This window comes from Scyliorhinus torazame, chromosome 2 (genome assembly GCF_047496885.1).
Source record: "Scyliorhinus torazame isolate Kashiwa2021f chromosome 2, sScyTor2.1, whole genome shotgun sequence".
In the NCBI taxonomy this organism is placed as follows: domain Eukaryota; kingdom Metazoa; phylum Chordata; class Chondrichthyes; order Carcharhiniformes; family Scyliorhinidae; genus Scyliorhinus; species Scyliorhinus torazame.
Window position 1 is genome coordinate 352,689,244 of NC_092708.1, and position 18,414 is coordinate 352,707,657.

Below are 18,414 nucleotides of genomic sequence, written 5' to 3' on the forward strand. Positions count from 1 at the left end.
CACCCATCCTTTCCTTAACCTAACCTGGTCCGCCACCTTCAGATGCGTCTCTTGAAGCATGGCCATGTCTGCCTTCAGTCCTTTAAGTGCGCGAACACTCGGGCCCTCTTAATCGGCCCATTTAGGCCTCTCACGTTCCACGTGATCAGCCGGACGGGGGGGGCTGCCCGCCCCCTTCCCCTGTCGACTAGCCAACACCCTCTCTGGGCCAGTCCCACGACCCGGTTCCGAGCACCCGCCCGTTCCCCCAGGCGGCGCATTCCCCGCCTCGACCCACCTTTTCTCTTACTAGCTCCCTTTCGATCTCAGCAACAACCCAGTTGTCCCCCCCCCCCCCGCTAGATCCCCATCTAGCATGGTTACTCCCCCCCTATTGCTTCTGAAAGTCAGCTGACTTCAACTGACCCCGGCTTCTCCCGCTCTCTCCTTGACCCCCTCGTGTGAGGAACTCCCATCCTCCTTGCGCCTATCTTCCCGCCATCATCTCTCTGGCGCAGGAAAAGAAAAAGAAACCCCGCGCTTTCTAGAACCATCCCCCCCCCCCCCCCCCCCCACCCCCCACCGGCGCCCACATTTCTCAGTGTGTCCCCCCCCCTCCCCAATTTACACCTCTATACATCAGCATTGTCGTTTCCCCCAACATCGGTCCCTCAGTTCTGGTCCAGTTTCTCTTTTGAATGAAGGTCATGCTTCTTCCGACGTTTCAAAATAATAATGTCTATCCTGGTGCGTGACCCATAATCGCGCCGGCTGCAACATCCCGCACTTCACTTTCTTCTTATGCAGCACCTCCTTGCCTCGCTTGAAACTCGCCCTCCTTCTCGCCACCTTCGCACTCCGATCCTGATACACTCGTATCACTGCATTCTCTCATCTGCTACTTCGTACCTTCTTGGCCCATCTCAGAACAACCTCTCTGTCAGTGAAGCGGTGAAATCGCACGACCATCGCCCTACGTGGTTCTCCAGCTTTTGGTCTCCTCGCAGGGACCCGGTGGGCCCCTTCCACTTCCAAGGGGCCCGAGGGGGCCTCAGCTCCCATTAGCGAGCGTAGCATCGTGCTCGCATAAGCCCCGCCATCCGCTCCTTCCACTCCCTCGGGGAGACCCAGGATCCGGAGGTTCTTTCTCCTTGATCTATTTTCCAGGCCTTCAATTCTTTTGATGCACTTCTTATGGAGCGCCTCGTGCGTCTGCATTTTGACCGCTAGGCCCAGGATCTCGTCCTCGTTGTCCGTTACCTTCTGCTCCACCACACGGAGCTCTATCTCCTGGGCCTTTTGTGTCTCTTTAAGCCCCTCGATCCTGGTCCGGTCCGCATGTCGCCTGGGCTCTCTCCGACGCCATCTTGCTCCTTTCTTTCCTCTGCCGCTGCCCTCGAGGATTCTCCAAGATCTGGCCGCCGCCGCCGATCTTTTTCTTTCCCACTGGGGGGGGGGGGGGGGGGGGGGGGGGGGGAACGGACGACACTCCCTGTCGCTTCACCCCTCACCGGGTTTCGTCGAAAAAAAAATTCCCGTTGGGGCTCTTAAAAGAGCCCGAAGGTCCGTCTAAGCTGGAGCCGCCGAAACGTGCAGCTTAGCTGGTCATCGCCGCAATCGGAAGTCCTAACTACAGACTTAACTAAAGTTTAATCTGTGGTGGTAAGTTTTAAAACCAATCAAGGAAAAAATCAATGGGCACTTGAAAAGGTTTGGGTTAATTAAGGAGAACCAGCATGGATTTGTAAAAAGAAGACCGTACATGACTAATCAGTTTGAATTTTTGGATGAAATCCGCGATAGTTGATGTAAGGAAAGCAATCAATGTTGTCCCTCTGGATTTTAAGAAAACATTTCACAAGTGCCAGATTTAAAGGCTGGTTGATTAGGATATATGACACAGAAACAGACTATTCAGCCGAAGCAGTCCATTTGGATTTTATGCTTCACTCGAGCTTCCCCAATCATTCATAGAATTTCATAGAATTAACAGTGCCGAAGGAGGCCATTCGGCCCATCGAGTCTGCACCGGCTCTTGGAAAGAGCACCCTACCCAAGGTCAACACCTCCACCCTATCCCCATAACCCAGCAACATGACCAACACAAAGGGCAATTTTGGACACTAAGGGCAATTTATCAGGGCCAATCCACCTAACCTGCACATCTTTGGACTGTGGGAGGAAACCGGAGCACCCGGAGGAAACCCACGCACACACGGGGAGGATGTGCAGACTCCGCACAGACAGTGACCCAATCCGGAATCTAACCTGGGACCCTGAAGCTGTGAAGCAATTGTGCTATCCACAATGCTACCGTGCTGTCTACTTATCTGAATTTATAGTTGTATCCTTCTCTGTCAGTGTGGAATCTCCCTGTGTCTGTGTGGGTTTCCTCCGGGTGGTCTGCTTTCCTCCCACAGTCCAAAAATGTGCAGGTTAGGGGGATTGGCTATGCTAAATTGCCCTTCGTGTCCAAAAAAGGTTAGTTGGGGTTATGAGGATAGGGTGGAGGTGTGGGCATAGGATGGAGGTGTGGGCTTGGGTAGGGTGCTGTTTCCAAGGGCTGGTGTAGACTCGATGGGTCGAATGGCCTCATTCTGCACTGTAATTTCTATGACTATAATTCTTTCAAATACTTGTCTAGATTCCCCTAAACACATTTATACTAGTTGCTTCAACCACTCTGTGGTAGTGAGTTCCACATTCTCTTTTTTTTTTAAATTTAGTGTGCCCAATTCAGTTTTTTCAATTATGGGGCAATTTAGCGTGGCCAATCCACCTACCCTGCACATCTTTGGGAGGCGAAACCCACGGGGAGAATGTGCAAACTCCACATGGACAGTGACCCAGAGTCGGGATCGAACCTGGAACCTCGGCACCGTGAGACAGCAATGCTAACAATTGCACCACCGTGCTGCCCAGTTCCACATTCTCACCATGCTTTGGATCAAGGAGTTCCTTATGAATTCCCCATTAGATTTCTTGGTGACAGTCTTGTATTAATGACATCTAGCTATGTTTTTCTCTACATATGAAAGCTTTCTCTTTATATCCACTCTATCAAAAGCTTTCATAATTTTCAAGACCCATATTAGGTCACCCCCCCCAACTGCCGTTTTTCAACAGAGAAGCAACTTAGCATGTCAAACCTTTTCTGAGAGATATACCCATGCATTTAAATTTCATAGATTTTACAGTGCAGAAGGAGGCCATTCAGCTCATCGAGTCTGCACCAGGCCCCACGGTGGCCTGGCCCACGATTGGGGCCCACTGATCTGTGGGTGGGCCTGTGCTGTGGGGACACTCCTTCCTTCCGCGCTGTCCTCTGTAGGGCTCTGCCATGGCCGGTGCGGAGAAGAACCCCCCCCCCCTGCGCATGCGCAGGAACACGCCGGCCGGTCTGTGCATGCGCGGAAACCACACCGGCGGTTCTGCGCATGCGCCAGCCCTTCAGCACCGGCCTAGCCCCCGGAAGTGCGGAGGATTCCGCAACTTCCGGTTGGCCCGACGCCGGAGTGGTTCGCGCCGTTCTTGGCGTCGGGCCATCCCGCCAATTGCAGGAGAATCCCGCCCATGGTATCTAGAATTGCAAACAGTACTCTTAAATGTGATCAAACCAAGTTACATTTAGTTGTATTTATGTTAAGTAGTTTGATGAGTTAAGTTGTACAGTTAATACAGTACTTGTTCACTTCAGCTCTCGTTGTTTCCTGTTCCCTTTCTTGGACCACTCCTTGTTTTTTAACAGACCAGAACAGCATCTCTTCCGTCATTGCACTGAATGACCTAATTCACAATATTCTGTGAGTTACGTAAATGCTCTGTTGAAGCAGTAGTCTCGAAGCAGTAGTCTGTCAAGCTGGACTTTGTGCTACTTTGGTTACCAAAATTAAGGATAGTGGATTGGAAGGGTTAATGTTGGCTTCAATTTAAAAGCTTGGCTTCAAATCAGCGAGTTGTGGTAAATTGTTGTTTTTCAGTATGAAGGATGGTAGACATTGGTATTGCCCAAGGGTCAGTGCTAGGACCGTTGTTTTTTTGTGACTTGGATATTGGAATGCACAATAAAATTTTAAAATTTGCCAGTAATACTAAACTTGGGAGGTGTCAATTATCATAGATTATCATAGAATTTACAGTGCAGAAGGAGGCCATTCGGCCCATCGAGTCTGACCGGCTCTTGGAAAGAACACCCTACCCAAGGTCAACACCTCCACCCTATCCCCATAATCCAGTAACCTCACCCAACCCCACCCAACACTAAGGGCAATTTTGGACACTAAGGGCAATTTATCATGGCCAATCCACCTAACCTGCACATCTTTGGACTGTGGGAGGAAACCGGAGCGCCTGGAGGAAACCCACGCACACACTGGGAGGATGTGCAGACTCCGCACAGACGGTGTCCCAAGCCGGAATCGAACCTGGGACCCTAGAGCTGTGAAGCAATTGTGCTATCCACAATGCTACCGAGCTGCCTGATCATGAGCTGTCTCTTCCTGGTGAGGCTGGCAGCACTTACTGCCTCTGCCACCTCCCAAGCGCTGTTCAGGAGGGTGTGCTTGAGTCTGCTGCCTACCCTGGGAAAGAGGGTGTCCCTGCTCACCTCAGTGACATTGAGCAGTGGGTCCACTTCAGACTCTTGAAATGAAATGAAAATGAAAATTGCTTATTGTTACAAGTAGGCTTCAAATGAAGTTACTGTGAAAAGCCCCTTTCAAGGCATGCCTGAATTGCGGAATGAATAATGCCCCCAAAGGAAATGTGAATCACACGCTATTCAGTTCCGAACACTTGGGTCTCCCAAACGGAGAATTTGGCCCGAAATTTTATTCAAGCTTGTCATTATATTTGTAATCCCCTGTAACCTCTCTGAAGTCTCAATATCCTTTCTATAATATGGAGCCTGATACTGCATGCAAACTCTAACTGAGAACGTAAGATTTAATGTAGCCTCATCTTGTTAAATGAAATGAAAATCGCGTATTGTCAGAAGTAGACTTCAAATGAAGTTACTGTGAAAAGCCCCATTTAATACTCTTGAGATAAAGCCTAGAATGTAATTTTTTAACTCCTTGGGAACCTGAGGTGCTGCTTCTAAATATCTTCTAGATCCGTACCTCCAATTCCTCTGCTGTTGTACAGGAGTGACCCGTCTACCATTTAGAGTATAGTTGTACTGGTTTATTTGTTAAAATGCACAACCTCACACTTAAATGAAATTGATCTCCATCTGTCTTTGTTTAGCCCATTCCCACTGTATCAGTATTCTTTTGCAGCTGAAGGGGAGGTTGTGTCTCACTAACTTGGTAGAGTTTTTCGAGGAGGTCACAAAGATGGTTGATGCAGGTAGGGCAGTGGATGTTGTCTATATGGACTTCAGTAAGGCCTTTGACAAGGTCCCTCATGGCAGACTGGTATAAAAGGTGAAGTCACGGGATCAGAGGTGAGCTGGCAAGATGGATACAAAACTGGCTAGGTCATAGAAGGCAAAGAATAGCAATGGAAGGGTGCTTTTCTGATTGGAGGGCTGTGACTAGTGATGTTCCGCAGGGATCAGTGTTGGGACCTTTGCTGTTCGTAGTATATATAAATGATTTGGAGGAAAATGTAACTGGTCTGATTAGTAAGTTTGCAGACGACACAAAGGTTGGTGGAATTGCGGATAGCGATGAGGACTGTCAGAGGATACAGCAGGATTTAGATTGTTTGGAGACTTGGGCGGAGAGATGGCAGATGGAGTTTAATCCGGACAAATGTGAGGTAATACATTTTGGAAGGTCTAATACAGATAGGGAATATACAGTGAATGGCAGAACCCTCAAGAGTATTGACAGTCAGAGAGCTCTAGGTGTACAGGTCCACAGGTCACTGAAAGGGGCAACACCGGTGGGAGAAGGTAGTCAAGGCATATGGCATGCTTGCCTTCATTGGCTGGGGCATTGAGTATAAAAATTGGCAAATCATGTTGCATCTGTATGGAACCTTAGTTAGGCCACACTTGGAGTATAATGTTCAATTCTGGTCGCCACACTACCAGAAGGATGTGGAAGCTTTAGAGAGGGTGCAGAAAAGGATTTACCAGGATGTTGCCTGGTATGGAGGTAATTAGCGATGAGGTGAGGTTGAATAAACTCTTGTTTGTTCTCACTGGAACGACTGAGGTTGAGGGGCGACCTGATACTGGTCTACAAGATTATGAGGGGCACAGATGGTCAGAGACTTTTTCCCAGGGTAAAGGGGTCAATATCAAGGGGGTTTAAGTAGCGAGAGGCAAGGTTTCGAGGAGATGTACGAGGCAAGTTTTTTTTTTTTTTTTTACACTGAAGGTAGTGGGTGCCTGGAACTCGTTATCGGAGGAGGTGGTGGAAGCAGGGACGATAGTGATGGTTAAGGGGCATCTTGACAAATACATGAATAGGATGGGAATAGAGGGATACGGACCCCGGAAGTGTAGAAGATTTTAGCTTAGACGGGCTGCATGGTCGCGAAGGCTTGGCGGGCCGAAGGGCCTGTTCCTGTGCAATGCTTTTCTTTGTTCTTTGTTCCTTTGATCATCTGAAAAAAATTATTTTGGCAGCATCTGCAAATGTTGCACTATTCCTTCAATTCCCATATCAAAATCATTGATGTAGCCCCAGAACTCTTGAATCCAGTTGTTGTTATCTTGCTAATTAAGGATATGAATGATGTGGAGATGCCGGTGTTGGATTGGGGTGAGCAGAACCTGGTCTTGCAACACCAGGTTAAAGTCCAGCAGGTTTGTTTCGAATCACTAGCTTTCGGAGCACTGCTCCTTCCTCCGGTGAATGAAGTGGTGGATTCCAGAAACAAATATATAGACACAGTCAAAGATGTAAGACGATACTTTGAATGTGAGACTTTGCAGGTAATTAAGTCTTTACAGATTCAGATGGAGCAACAGGAGAGAGGGATAATCACAGGTTAAAGAGGCGTGAATTGTCTCAAGCCAGGACAGTTGGTAGGATTTCGCAAGCCCAGGCCAGATGGTGGGGGTTAAAGTAATGCGACATGAAACCAAGGTCCCGGTTGAGGCCGTACTCAAGGATATGGTACTAAGGATATGAAGGCATTAGGGAGTGTGGAGAAAAGATGAATAAGAATGTTTCCAAGGATGATGAACTTCAGTTACATGGATAGATTGGAGATGTAAGATTTGTGCTCCTTGGAGAACAAAAGATGAAGAGATGACTTGATAGTTCGAACTCCTGTGGGGTTTGTATAGGGTAGATATGGAGAAACTTCCCATTTGCGCAAGGATCAGGATCCTGAGCGTACTGATTTAAGATGATTGACAAGAAAAATAATGGTGTCCTGAGCGAAAACATTTTCTCACACGCAAACTGGTTAGACCTTGGAATGCGCTGCCTAAATGGTGACAGCAGATTCAATCATGGTTTTCAAAAGAAAACTGGAAATTATCTGAAGAGAAAGTTCAGAGGGCTGAAGGGAATAGACAGGGGAATGTAACTAAGTGAGTTGTTCTTACAGAGAGCCAGAATGAACACGACAGGGCAAATGGCCTCCTGCAATGATGCTATGAATTCCACACCTCTTGAAAAAAAATTGTACTGACTGTATAGTTGATTGCTGGGAAGTATGTTTCCCGGGGTGTTTATTTGTTTTGATACATGTGTGTAATAAAAACATTTATTTTTTAAATGAATTCCACATCCCTCTAGCAATCTGCAGTGTGTGTCTAAACAATTGTAGGTTGTTAAAAACAAATCCCCACAAAACTAAATGCAAGCAGCTGAAATTGGGCAATTTATCCATTTTTAATGGCATTAAGAACGGCTTGATTTGCATTCCCTCAAGTCTGCTTCTACATTTGACCACAGCAGGAAATTTTTAATAGCTTAAATTCTGTTCCTCGAGTTTAGTGCCTTTAATTTTGAGTTAATTGATTTCTGGTCAAGAGGAATTTTGTCTTTCACTAGCTGTTTTCTGCCTCCGTTTTGTATCTAGTTGAGAGAGCAGCCTCCATTTTAAACCCGGGTTGCACAGAACTATATAAAACTAATAGAAATTATTATTTGTGTCGCTATTTTCTGAACAATTTGCCTTAAACTTCCTTTGCCCTATTGGCAGCCTGGCTGTCTAAGCCCTGAGCTCTAATTCCATCCAATAAACCACTGCTTCTTTCCTTTAAGGCTCTCCTTAAAATCCACCGTTTAACCAAGCTGCACCCCTTCTAACGTCATCTTGGCTCAGTGTCATTTTTCTTTTTCCAATTAAGGGGAAATTTAGTGTGGCCAATCCACCTACCCTGCACATCTTTGAGTTGTGGGGAAGAGACCCAAGCAGACGTAGGGAGAATGTGCGAACTCCACACAGGCAGTGACCCTCGGCCATGAGGCAGCAGTGCAACCACTGTGCCACGTGCCGCCCCTCTGTTATTTTTTGTCTGATTTGGCTTCTGTGAAGTGCCTTAGGATATTTTTCCCTGTTGAAGATGGAAGTTGTTGCTGATTTTGAAATTGTCATAGAAGCAAAATCAGACGCATTTATTTATGTATGACTAATCATGCGAGATTTGTCCTGATGGGTGCATGTTTGATGCTTAGTCCTGTGTACCTTTTTTGATTGCTTTATTTACATATGAACATACAAATTCGGAGCAGGAGCAGGCCCCTTTGAGCCTGTCCACCATTTAATAAGATCATGGCTGAACTGATTTTGGCTTCGACTCCACATTCCTGCCTACCCCCGATGCTCTTTGACTCCCTTGTTAACTAAGAATTTCCTGCTTTGAATCATATTTTTGTTTTATGCCATAAATGCTAACCTTTCTTGTACAGGTTTTGGAATAATCAGTGGTTTAACATAAAATTACTGTTGGCAGTTAATTTGCTATGATTTGATTTGCTTTTTCTTGCATTTTGTTTTCTTTTAGCCTAAACCTCATCAGTACATAATGGCACTACCCCAATTACATTACACTGGACACTACATAGAGCCCTACAAATCTTCCCATGGTAAGAGTATTTAATCAAGGAAATTTTAGGCAGTATTGCTTCAAGTCATAAATGTGGCATCATCTTTGTCCATTTTTTTTTCTTTTACCGTCTATAATTCAAATTTAAGTGCCGTGAAGAAATAATAACAAAATACAAAATGTATTTGACAATTATTAGAAATTGTAGTTGCAGACCTCTATTCCAGAAGCATTTATAAAATAACCTGTCAAGTATGTCATATTAATTTGCAATGTACCATCTATTTTAGATTGCATTGGGGTAGGATAGTGGTTATATTATGAGACTAGTAATTCAGAGCCTGGACTAATGATTCAGTGATGTGAATTTGAAGTAATCGGAGACTATTGCATAAATATAAATCTGGTATAAAATGTAGTCTCTGGCATACTGATGATGTCTCTTGCTCATGAATATTGATTCAACCCATTTCACTGCTCAGCTAACTTGTGTGTAGACGAGATCAAACGTTGAATCTGTATGACTCCTGTTCTGCATAATTTTCACCTTTTTATTTCAGACAATCTCTATGTGAACAATCAAAATAGCTGTTTCTATCGATCTCAAATCAGTTTGGATAGAGCTCCATATGAATACAATGGTCGAATCCGAAATGGCAGTATCTATAGTGCACATAGCACAAGCTCTTTAAATAATCCACAGCACTTTATGCAAGCTTCTCCTATGTCATCAAATCCTAGTATCACTGGAAGTGATATAATGAGAGGAGATTACATCCCAACAAACAGACATAGTACAATTATTCCACCATCCTACAGGCCAACCCCAGATTACGAGACTGTTATGAGGCAGCTTAATCGTGGAATGATTCAGAACGAAAGGCAAAGTCATTCTATGCGAAATCTTAACATAGGCAATTCTTATGCTTACAGCAGACCAGACCCACTTGTTTATAGTCAGCCAGAAATCAGAGAGCATGCTCAGCTCAATTCCCAAAATGTGTATCAGCACCCTTTTCATTTGAACTACAGTTTCCATAGCCAGTCACCATACATAAATTCAGTTGATCGACGTCCTGTTGTTGGGGCTGTTAGTGTACCCGAATTAACTAATGCTCGATTACACACTCAGGATTACAATGCAGCAAATATGCTGAGAACTCAAGTGTACAGGCCTCCACCACCCTACCCTTATCCAAGACCTGCAAACAGTACACCTGACCTTTCACGACATCTGTATGTTAGCAGCAGCAATCCAGATCTGATAACAAGGCGTGTGCATCACTCTGTGCAGACTTTCCAGGAAGATAGTTTGCCTGTTGCTCATTCACTACAAGAAGTCAGTGAACCCCTAACCTCTGCCAAAGTACATAGCAACATCCATAAGTGTAACAGCATTGAGATTGCAGGGCTTATGCACAATTTTGAGAGTTGGAGATTAAAAGAAAGGACTGTGTCTACATCAGGTGTTGAGTCACGCTCAGGAAAAGTAACTTCTGCAGATTCACAACCAAATGTTTACTTTGAACGAACAAAACCAGGAGATACTGAAATTCATCAAGAGAAAAGTTACTACCATGGGCGATCTCTCTCCGATGCAACTATGCTGATTCACAGTAGTGATGAGGAGTATGATACAGGATATATTGAGCCAACAGCTCGGATACTGCCCTTTGACTCCACAACCCAATCACCAGTTGTTTTAAACCAGTTCCTTAATGAGCCATTGCCAGACTATCTCTACAGCTCTGCACCTGCTTTAGCTAGCCAGCACAGTTCAGAAAAGCAAGTACGAGAAAGGGAGGCAATGGAAGCAATGCAATTTCTTGCATTTGTATCTGAGTCTGACCTCAATGCAATTGGAAAAAAACAGATGAGAAGAGAGTCCTCCAAGAAGAGACCCATGTCTGAAGTGCTTTCTGGCAGATTAAATGCTATTGAGGCTCTCCCACCACTTGGGGTGAGTATTTTAATGCTGGTTCCTTATACTAGCTGTATGTACATCAATATTTAAAATGCCACACTATATTGTAGAAATATTTATGTTTGCACAAGAAAAGACATCATCAGAGTTCATTTAGAATCATAGGGTGGGATTCTGCGGGAATCGGCGGGGCGGGCAACTCTGGCACGAAGGAGTGGCATGAACCACTCCGCGTCGGGCTGCTCCAGAGGTGCAGAATCCTCCGCATCTTCAGGGACTAGGCCGGCGCCAGAGTGGTTTGTGCCCCGCCGGCTGGAAGGGAAGGGGCTTGGCGTCACGCCAACTGGTGCCGAAGGGCCTCCGCCAGCCGGCGCAAGTTGGCGCATGCGTGGGAGCGCCAGCGTGTGCTGGCGTCATCCCAGCGCATGCGCAGGGGGACTCATCTCCGCGTCGGCTATCGCGTAGGAATAGAGTGCCCTCACGGCACAGGCCTCCCCGCGGATCGGTGCGCTCCGATCGTGGGACAGGCCACCATGGGGGCACCTCCTGGGGCCAGATCTCCCCCCTCCCCCCCCCCCCCCCCGAGGACCCCAAAGGCTGCCCGCGGAGCCAGGTCCCGCCAGTAAGGGCCTGCTGTAATTTACGCCGGCCTAAAACGGGCGGCCACTCGGCCCATCGCGGGCCGGAGAATCGCCGGGGGGGGGGTGCCAAATCCCCGGCGCCGGAGAATTCTGCAGCTGGGGGGGGGGGGGATTCACGCCGCGCGCCTCCCCCCCCCCCCCCCCCCCCGGCGATTCTCCGGTCCAACGGGGGGTGGGAGAATTCGGCCCATAGTCTTTAGGGCACAGAAGGAGGCCATTTGCCCAACCAGTCCATGCTTGGTTGTCTGTTTAGAGCAGTCCAGTCAGTGCCAATTTCCCTGCTCTATCCCCATAACCCTGCAACTTTATTTGGCTCGAGTGTCTGTCTACCCTTCTGCCATCCTTGTAGGCAGTGAATTACAGATCATTACCATTCACTGAGTATAAAGGCTTTCTCGTGTCCCCTCCATACCTGTTGCACAAAACTTTAAATGTATGTCCCTTGGTCCTTGTGTCAAATCCCAAATTTCTTTACCCGTCACTCTGGCCTCAATAAAAGTCGAGATGGATTTGCAGGTACAGCATTAGTTATTTTATTTAGCTTGCAAGCTTTACTCAGTTCACAGCGGCACAAAGCACATCTTGCTTCGTACACCTCTGGAATCAAGTGAGTCTGTAGAACAAAGAAGTCTCTACTGATACATTCAAATGGCATCAAGTTTCACATACACGATTCCCATAGGTCATCCTATACCCCTCCTGACCTGGTAATACATTCTGATTGGCTCACTTCCAATCCCTTCCTCTGGCCCCTATTACCCAGCATCCTTTTCTTCTCCTTTGGTGGACACACCTCTTCCTTTGCTTTGCCATGCGGTCTGAAATCCTTTGTCTGTGAACTCACCAGAATGAGACTGGCCTATCTCTACATTACAGTAACTAATATCTCTAAAGTAACTATTTTATATCACATTCGTCATTCCCTCCTTTTATCATTCCATGATAACCGAACTATCCAATCCATAGCGACGGTCCCTCATCTAAAAAGATCCGTCACTGCATTTCCAATTCCTGGCGTAGCCCCTCTTCATCTGCTGCACCCTCATGGATTTTGACAGCTAAGATTTTAGGGGCGTTGATCTGTTCCAGTGCACCCCGCATTCTACCCATCACACATTTAAGGATGGTAAGCCCACAAAGATGCAGCCAATAGCCACCACTAAATACATGGCCATATTTATCAACCAGTCCTTCCAGCCTCCAAATCCCCAGTTACCCCAAGCGCCAGGATCCTGCATTCCGTCCAGGTGATCCCGTATGTGATCCATAAATTTAGTGATGTTAGCGGTCAAGTCCTGAACTCCCATGATACACTTGCCTTGTACTATGGCGCATACCCCACCCTCACGGGCCAGAAGATAGTCAAGAGCATACCGGTTCTGCATTGCAAACAACCGTAGCTGAGACAATTCCTTGGTTATTGCCCCGAGGGCTCCCAAGGTTTCATTTCCCAAGCTGGTAAGGCCACAAATAAAATAATTCCTATTGCTGACAGCCAAGGAACCCCCCAGTAGCCCAGTTTATCCAGCTTCGAAACGCCCATTCGGGCCTCCTAGCAATGCGGAAAGCCCTAGTCCCAACAGGGATATGAGAGACATTCGCCCAGCCACAAAGGAGCTGGAGGCCAGCGTTCAATGGAACACAAGTGGTGTTGTAACAAACGCATTGGCCAGACGCCTGGGTGATATGGCACCTCCTGTCCGTACAGGTGGGGAACAGACATATTATATTCGTTTCCACCTCTACCAGCAAACAGCCGTATCCTTCACTGCTGAAACAATTCTCGTACGACCGGGAATCCCTATTGGGAGTGAAGTGGCTAGGTATATACGCCCTCCACCGTTGCAGCCTATCATACTGTGAATGGGAATTATCCCGAGGAAGGGGAAGGCAAATAGCCGGTGGTGCTGAACCCGGATCGTAAGGAAGAGTGACCTGCTCGGGCGGTGGCTCGGAACGCTGACAATGAACCACCGTTTGGGGAGTGCCCCAAAGCGGTGAAACAGAAAATAACCTAGACACCGCTGCGGGGTTCGGGTAGCAGACAACCCGTCCGTGGCCATACAAGCGGTGGTAAATCTGGTAGAAGAGATTCATACTACCCAGGTTTTCCTCAGTTTGGCCTTTAACTACATTAAGTGTATCTCCCGGTAACCTACGTTCTAGCTGTACTTCCCTTCTCACACGCCCCGTCCTCTCTCTAGTCCCTCTCTCACAGCCTCTTCCTACGCTCTCCTGACGGCCTGATGTTACCTTTATCGCACCAATCTTAACACATCCAAAATCAAATTGACATGTATTCCAAAAACAAGGCAATGTCCATATAATGTTCCCTTCCCATCGCCGGGACCGGTGCAATTGCTTCATGAGTCCTGCATTCTCCTTAACTTTGACGACCTTCCATGAGTCGATACCATGTCCTCATATATGGGGGCAGCAAAGAACATCACCTTTGCATACTGAAATATCCTTGTAGCTTGGTTGGGGTTACAAATGTAGATAATATTTCCCTTTTCCATGTCCGTCGCCAATAACACTCCAAGCGAGGTGAGGCCGAATTTCACACAGACGGTGCGTAGCCACCCCATCATGCTCCACACCTGTAAAATAGCACTGGGGAAGGGAGGCAGGTTAATCTGTCCAAGAAAATGAGGCCCGTTATCAGAACTCAACTGAGCTGGTATACTGTACCGGGGAATGATTTCCCGCATCAGAACTTTAACCACAGGAGCAAATTTATTATCGGTAGTCGGATACGCCTCAACCCATCTGCTGAACCCATCCACAATGACCAAAACATATTTATAACATTGACACCTTTCCAACTCAATGTAATCCATTTGTAGCGTCTCAAAGGGACCACTGGGCAACGGGGTTTGCCCCATCCCACAAGGGATACCTTTTCCGGTGTTATATTGCTAACAAATCAAACACCGATTACTGATACTCTGGGCCAACCTCTGCATTTTAGGGTGCCACCAAGTGTCCAGCAACAAATCACTAGTCCCCCGAGCCCCACAATGAGTTGCAAAGTGTACACATTCGATGACCCATAAAGCCAGTACATCAGACATACAAGTCTGATGTGCTGGCGTGGTCCATAAAGAGGAAACAGAATCATATGTACAACCTAACCGTTTCCACATTTGTTTATCACTCTCAGGAGCGTCCTCCTGTAACCTTATGACGTCTTGGATGGTTGGCATTGACTTGTCAGAAGCAGACATATTTATAGTAGATCGTTTAGTCTGACTTAACATTTTAGGCACCATCACTTGCTGAATTTGCGCGGCTGTCCGCGCTGCACAATCTGCTTGTTCATTACCAACGTCGACTAGGGTCTTACCATTTGTGTGGGCAGTGCATTTAATAACGGAAATCTGCGTGGGCATAAGAAGGGCCTGCAGTAGGTCATTAGCTAAACCCCGGTGGGATATTTGACCACACATAATCATGTCAGGTTGTTCTGACGAAATGTCACTCAAATCGTCCCTTATTGTGGTAGTTTCCTGAATCAAGGCTAAACAGTCGTGGCCAGGTGCGTCTTCATGGACAGGGGGACCACTAAGAAAACAGGCTGGATTGATAGTGGTACAGTGTTTAAATGTCAGACGTGGATTGTTCAAAAGGTATATCTCATACCTATTCTGACGAGCTGCGGTAAGATGCTGAGTCTGCAGTTGCCTCAGTAGTGCGATGACCGAGTGGGAGCTATACACCGTAATATCCTGTCGGAGGGTGAGAGCATGTAACGGCTATGCGGTGGCATTGATTGAATGTAAATCCTGTACTAATCGGTACTGGTCTGGTTTGGCTGGTTTAGGCACAGCAAGTATGGGGGTGTTACATTCTGATTGGCAAGGGACCAAAATACCCTGTTGCAACAGCTCTTGAATTAATTTGTCTATAGACGGAGCAGCTTGGGATTTCACGGGGTATTGCCGAATGGAAGGTAGCTTTACATGATCCTTAATCGTTACCTTAATAGGTGTAACATTTGTCTTTCCCACTTGTGATGGGTATTTCGCCCAGACCTGTGGATTGACATATTCCAAAACATCATGTCCCCAGTGATGCTGCAGTCGAGTGTTAATTGTTTCAGGGACCTCAAAATATTTTATGGCAGTGCCGTCCGGCATGACTTGAAGTGCGTACTCTGTTGGATCCGAATGGTCCACTGCCCTCCTTACCATTTGCCCCAGATCCCTGGCATGGTACTGGTCGTGGACCTGACGTGTAATATGAGGGCTTACCGAAGCTGACTGTGGCCATAAATGTGGTGGTATTGTAACAAAATTGGCTGTACCTTCTTTTCCCGTGACTGTGGCTGTAACTTTGACTGGCCATTCGGTCCCAATTAATGGCCGGTGTTTGTCCTCCAACTCCCTGTTTTGTCCGGTTCTGTCATAGGCCACTGTAACGTGATGCAGTGAATGTTCAGTGTCTAACGTCCACCACTGGGGGTGATAGAAATATAGCACTGTTGTCTCATCCTCCATGATTGGACCGTTACCCCTTCGTCTCTGTACTCTAGCTGTAACTGGAAGATACACACACAGTAAATCTCGGGCCAACAAGTTACAGTCCAATCCAGTAGTCACTACAAACTGGTGATCTGCAGACTTATTCTCGTAAGCGACTGTCACAGGTTCAGACATAGGATACTCACACACCTGTCCTTGGAACCCCGACAATTGCTGCATGTGGTCGGATAATGGTAGTCGAAGTTCTGATTGCACAGAAGACATGGCTGCTCCAGTGTCGATTACAAATGTGTGATGTTAATCTATCTGCAGAGAGATAATAGGTTCCCTGTCCGATTGGAGAGTCCTTATGACTAAATTAGCTAGTCAATCCTGTGTTGGGAAAGGGTTTGCCTGGGAGAAGTCAGTGTATCTCGTCTGTCCTCCCCTTGGTGGGTACCCCCTCCTTTGGGTCGGTTAATCTCCTTCTGCTGCCTGTCTTTTAAAGGGGCATTCCTGTTGCCAGTGATCTGCACGGCCGCAATTAAAACATGCATTGCTCCCTCTATATCTGCCCCGTCCTCGTCTCCCAGTAGACCAATGGCCCCTCAGAGGGGGCAGCGGTTGTAAAGCTGTTGATGCATACGGTGGGCCATAAAAAGGAGCTGAGGGTCCCTTTGGGTGGGTTTGATATCCTCCCCCTCGCTGATCCACCCACCCAAAGTCACAATATTGGGGCTCCTGCTGGTAAACTACCATTTCTGCCGCTTGTTGGGGTCGCAGATCATCCTTTTTCATTACATACTCAGTCTTAACCTTTGTAACTGAGCCTCCTTCCTGGCCTACACCCTCCTTCCAATAAAATCTGACTGCCCTTGCCACCTGGGAAGGGTCATTCTCTGTCCAATTCATGTTATTACATTTCACAGCAGTAGCCACAGAAGGTGGTAGGCAAGCATTAACATAGCACAATATTGAGGGGAATTCTGACCATTTTGATATGGCAAGTCGCCTGACTGCCCACGGTAGATTTCATTAAAACGCTCCAGAAATTCCTCTTGCTCTTCAGTCTTCTTAGGTTTTAGGTCTAAGATAGCAGAAATATTTATGGGCTTTTGAAATGTGCTATTCAACGGCTTTCAGGATCTGTGTCCGTCTATCGTCGTCTAACGCATGGGCTTGCTGAAGTGCGGCGTGGCTAGCATAATTCAAGTGATTAAGATAATTGCGGTACTCTGCTGGGGTTAAAACCTGCTGGACTAGGGCCCAGCGGTCCCTAGAATCAGCATGATAAATTGAGATGGTAGTTCTCAAGGAATCCACGAAAGCAGCAGGAGATTTTTTTCTATCTGGGATTGTAGCCATAATAGCCATCATCTCACTGGGTGTCCACGGGAAGTAAACGTCTATCGTGGGTTGCGCCCCGGCAGTCACCGGGTCCGGGTTTGGTATCTTCCTAATCGGCAACTGTCTCCGAATCTCACCAGGGGGCACTCTAGCTATTTCCTCTGGTTCTTCCAAGACTTCGACGTCCCTCCCTGTCACTAGAGGGAGTTCTTTCTCTTCAAAATCATCTGTTGCAGCTCCCTTTGTTCTCGAAATTTGCGGTTTCCTCTTGGTCTGGAGGGATTTTGGTGGTATGCTTAATTGTTTCTGGTTAGGATCAAGCCCTTCTCTTGCTGTCCGAGATCTGGTCCTAGAGCTAACTGGGCTTGCGGAACAGAGCTCCTCTTTCTCTACTGATCGTGAAGATGGTAAATCGAGACCCACACTATCAACCAAAAGGGCTGGAGTTACTGGCATGATTGGAATCTGGGGAGCAGTGACTGGATATAAATTATTATACTCTGGTGGTTCTGGAATTAGTGCAGACAATGCTACAGGTGCAGTTGGAACTTTTACTGACAATTTTAAATTATTGAATTGATCATTTTCTGTCAATTCAAGGCCAGCCATTGAACTACGTAGCTCATCTTTTGTTTGACCCGAGCCTTTCCTGTCTCTACTTGCGCGTTTTTTTGAATGCACGTTCCTTTTTCAAGACCTGTAATGTTTTTTGGTTACCCTGTTCACTAATTGGAATTCCCATTTTAAGGGCATTGTCCTGCCAACTTGATAACATGATCTTATCTCTTTCCTCTTGACAATATTGTCTCCATAATCTAATTAACTCTTTAGCTTTCATACTTTGGCTCTTTTTTAAAAATATATATATTTTTTATTTTTTTTATTTGCTTATTTATAACCAATGGCAATTTTTTTTCCCTTGGCAAAACGATTGAAAAGGTCCTAACATTGTTCTTTTAAAACTTAAAATGTTTGAAAATTCAAATTGAATTACTGCAACTTGCAAGCTTAGCTCTGATCTCAACTCAGAACTAAATTTACGATTTGCTTAACACAAACTTGTATAACATTTACAAAATTAATTCTTTATCTTAACAATTT

General features: G+C 46.5%; 1 protein-coding gene across 1 annotated transcript in view; it reads left to right on the plus strand.

The window, feature by feature from the left end:
• ptpn21 (protein tyrosine phosphatase non-receptor type 21) overlaps positions 1-18,414 on the plus strand; it is a 124,239-nt gene that overhangs the window by 78,486 nt on the left and 27,339 nt on the right. Inside the window, exons 11-13 of the mRNA XM_072494936.1 lie at positions 8,428-8,515; positions 8,897-8,978; positions 9,499-10,898. Of these exons, the coding sequence (XP_072351037.1) occupies positions 8,428-8,515; positions 8,897-8,978; positions 9,499-10,898 (1,570 nt within the window). The remainder of the gene's footprint in view (positions 1-8,427; positions 8,516-8,896; positions 8,979-9,498; positions 10,899-18,414) is intronic.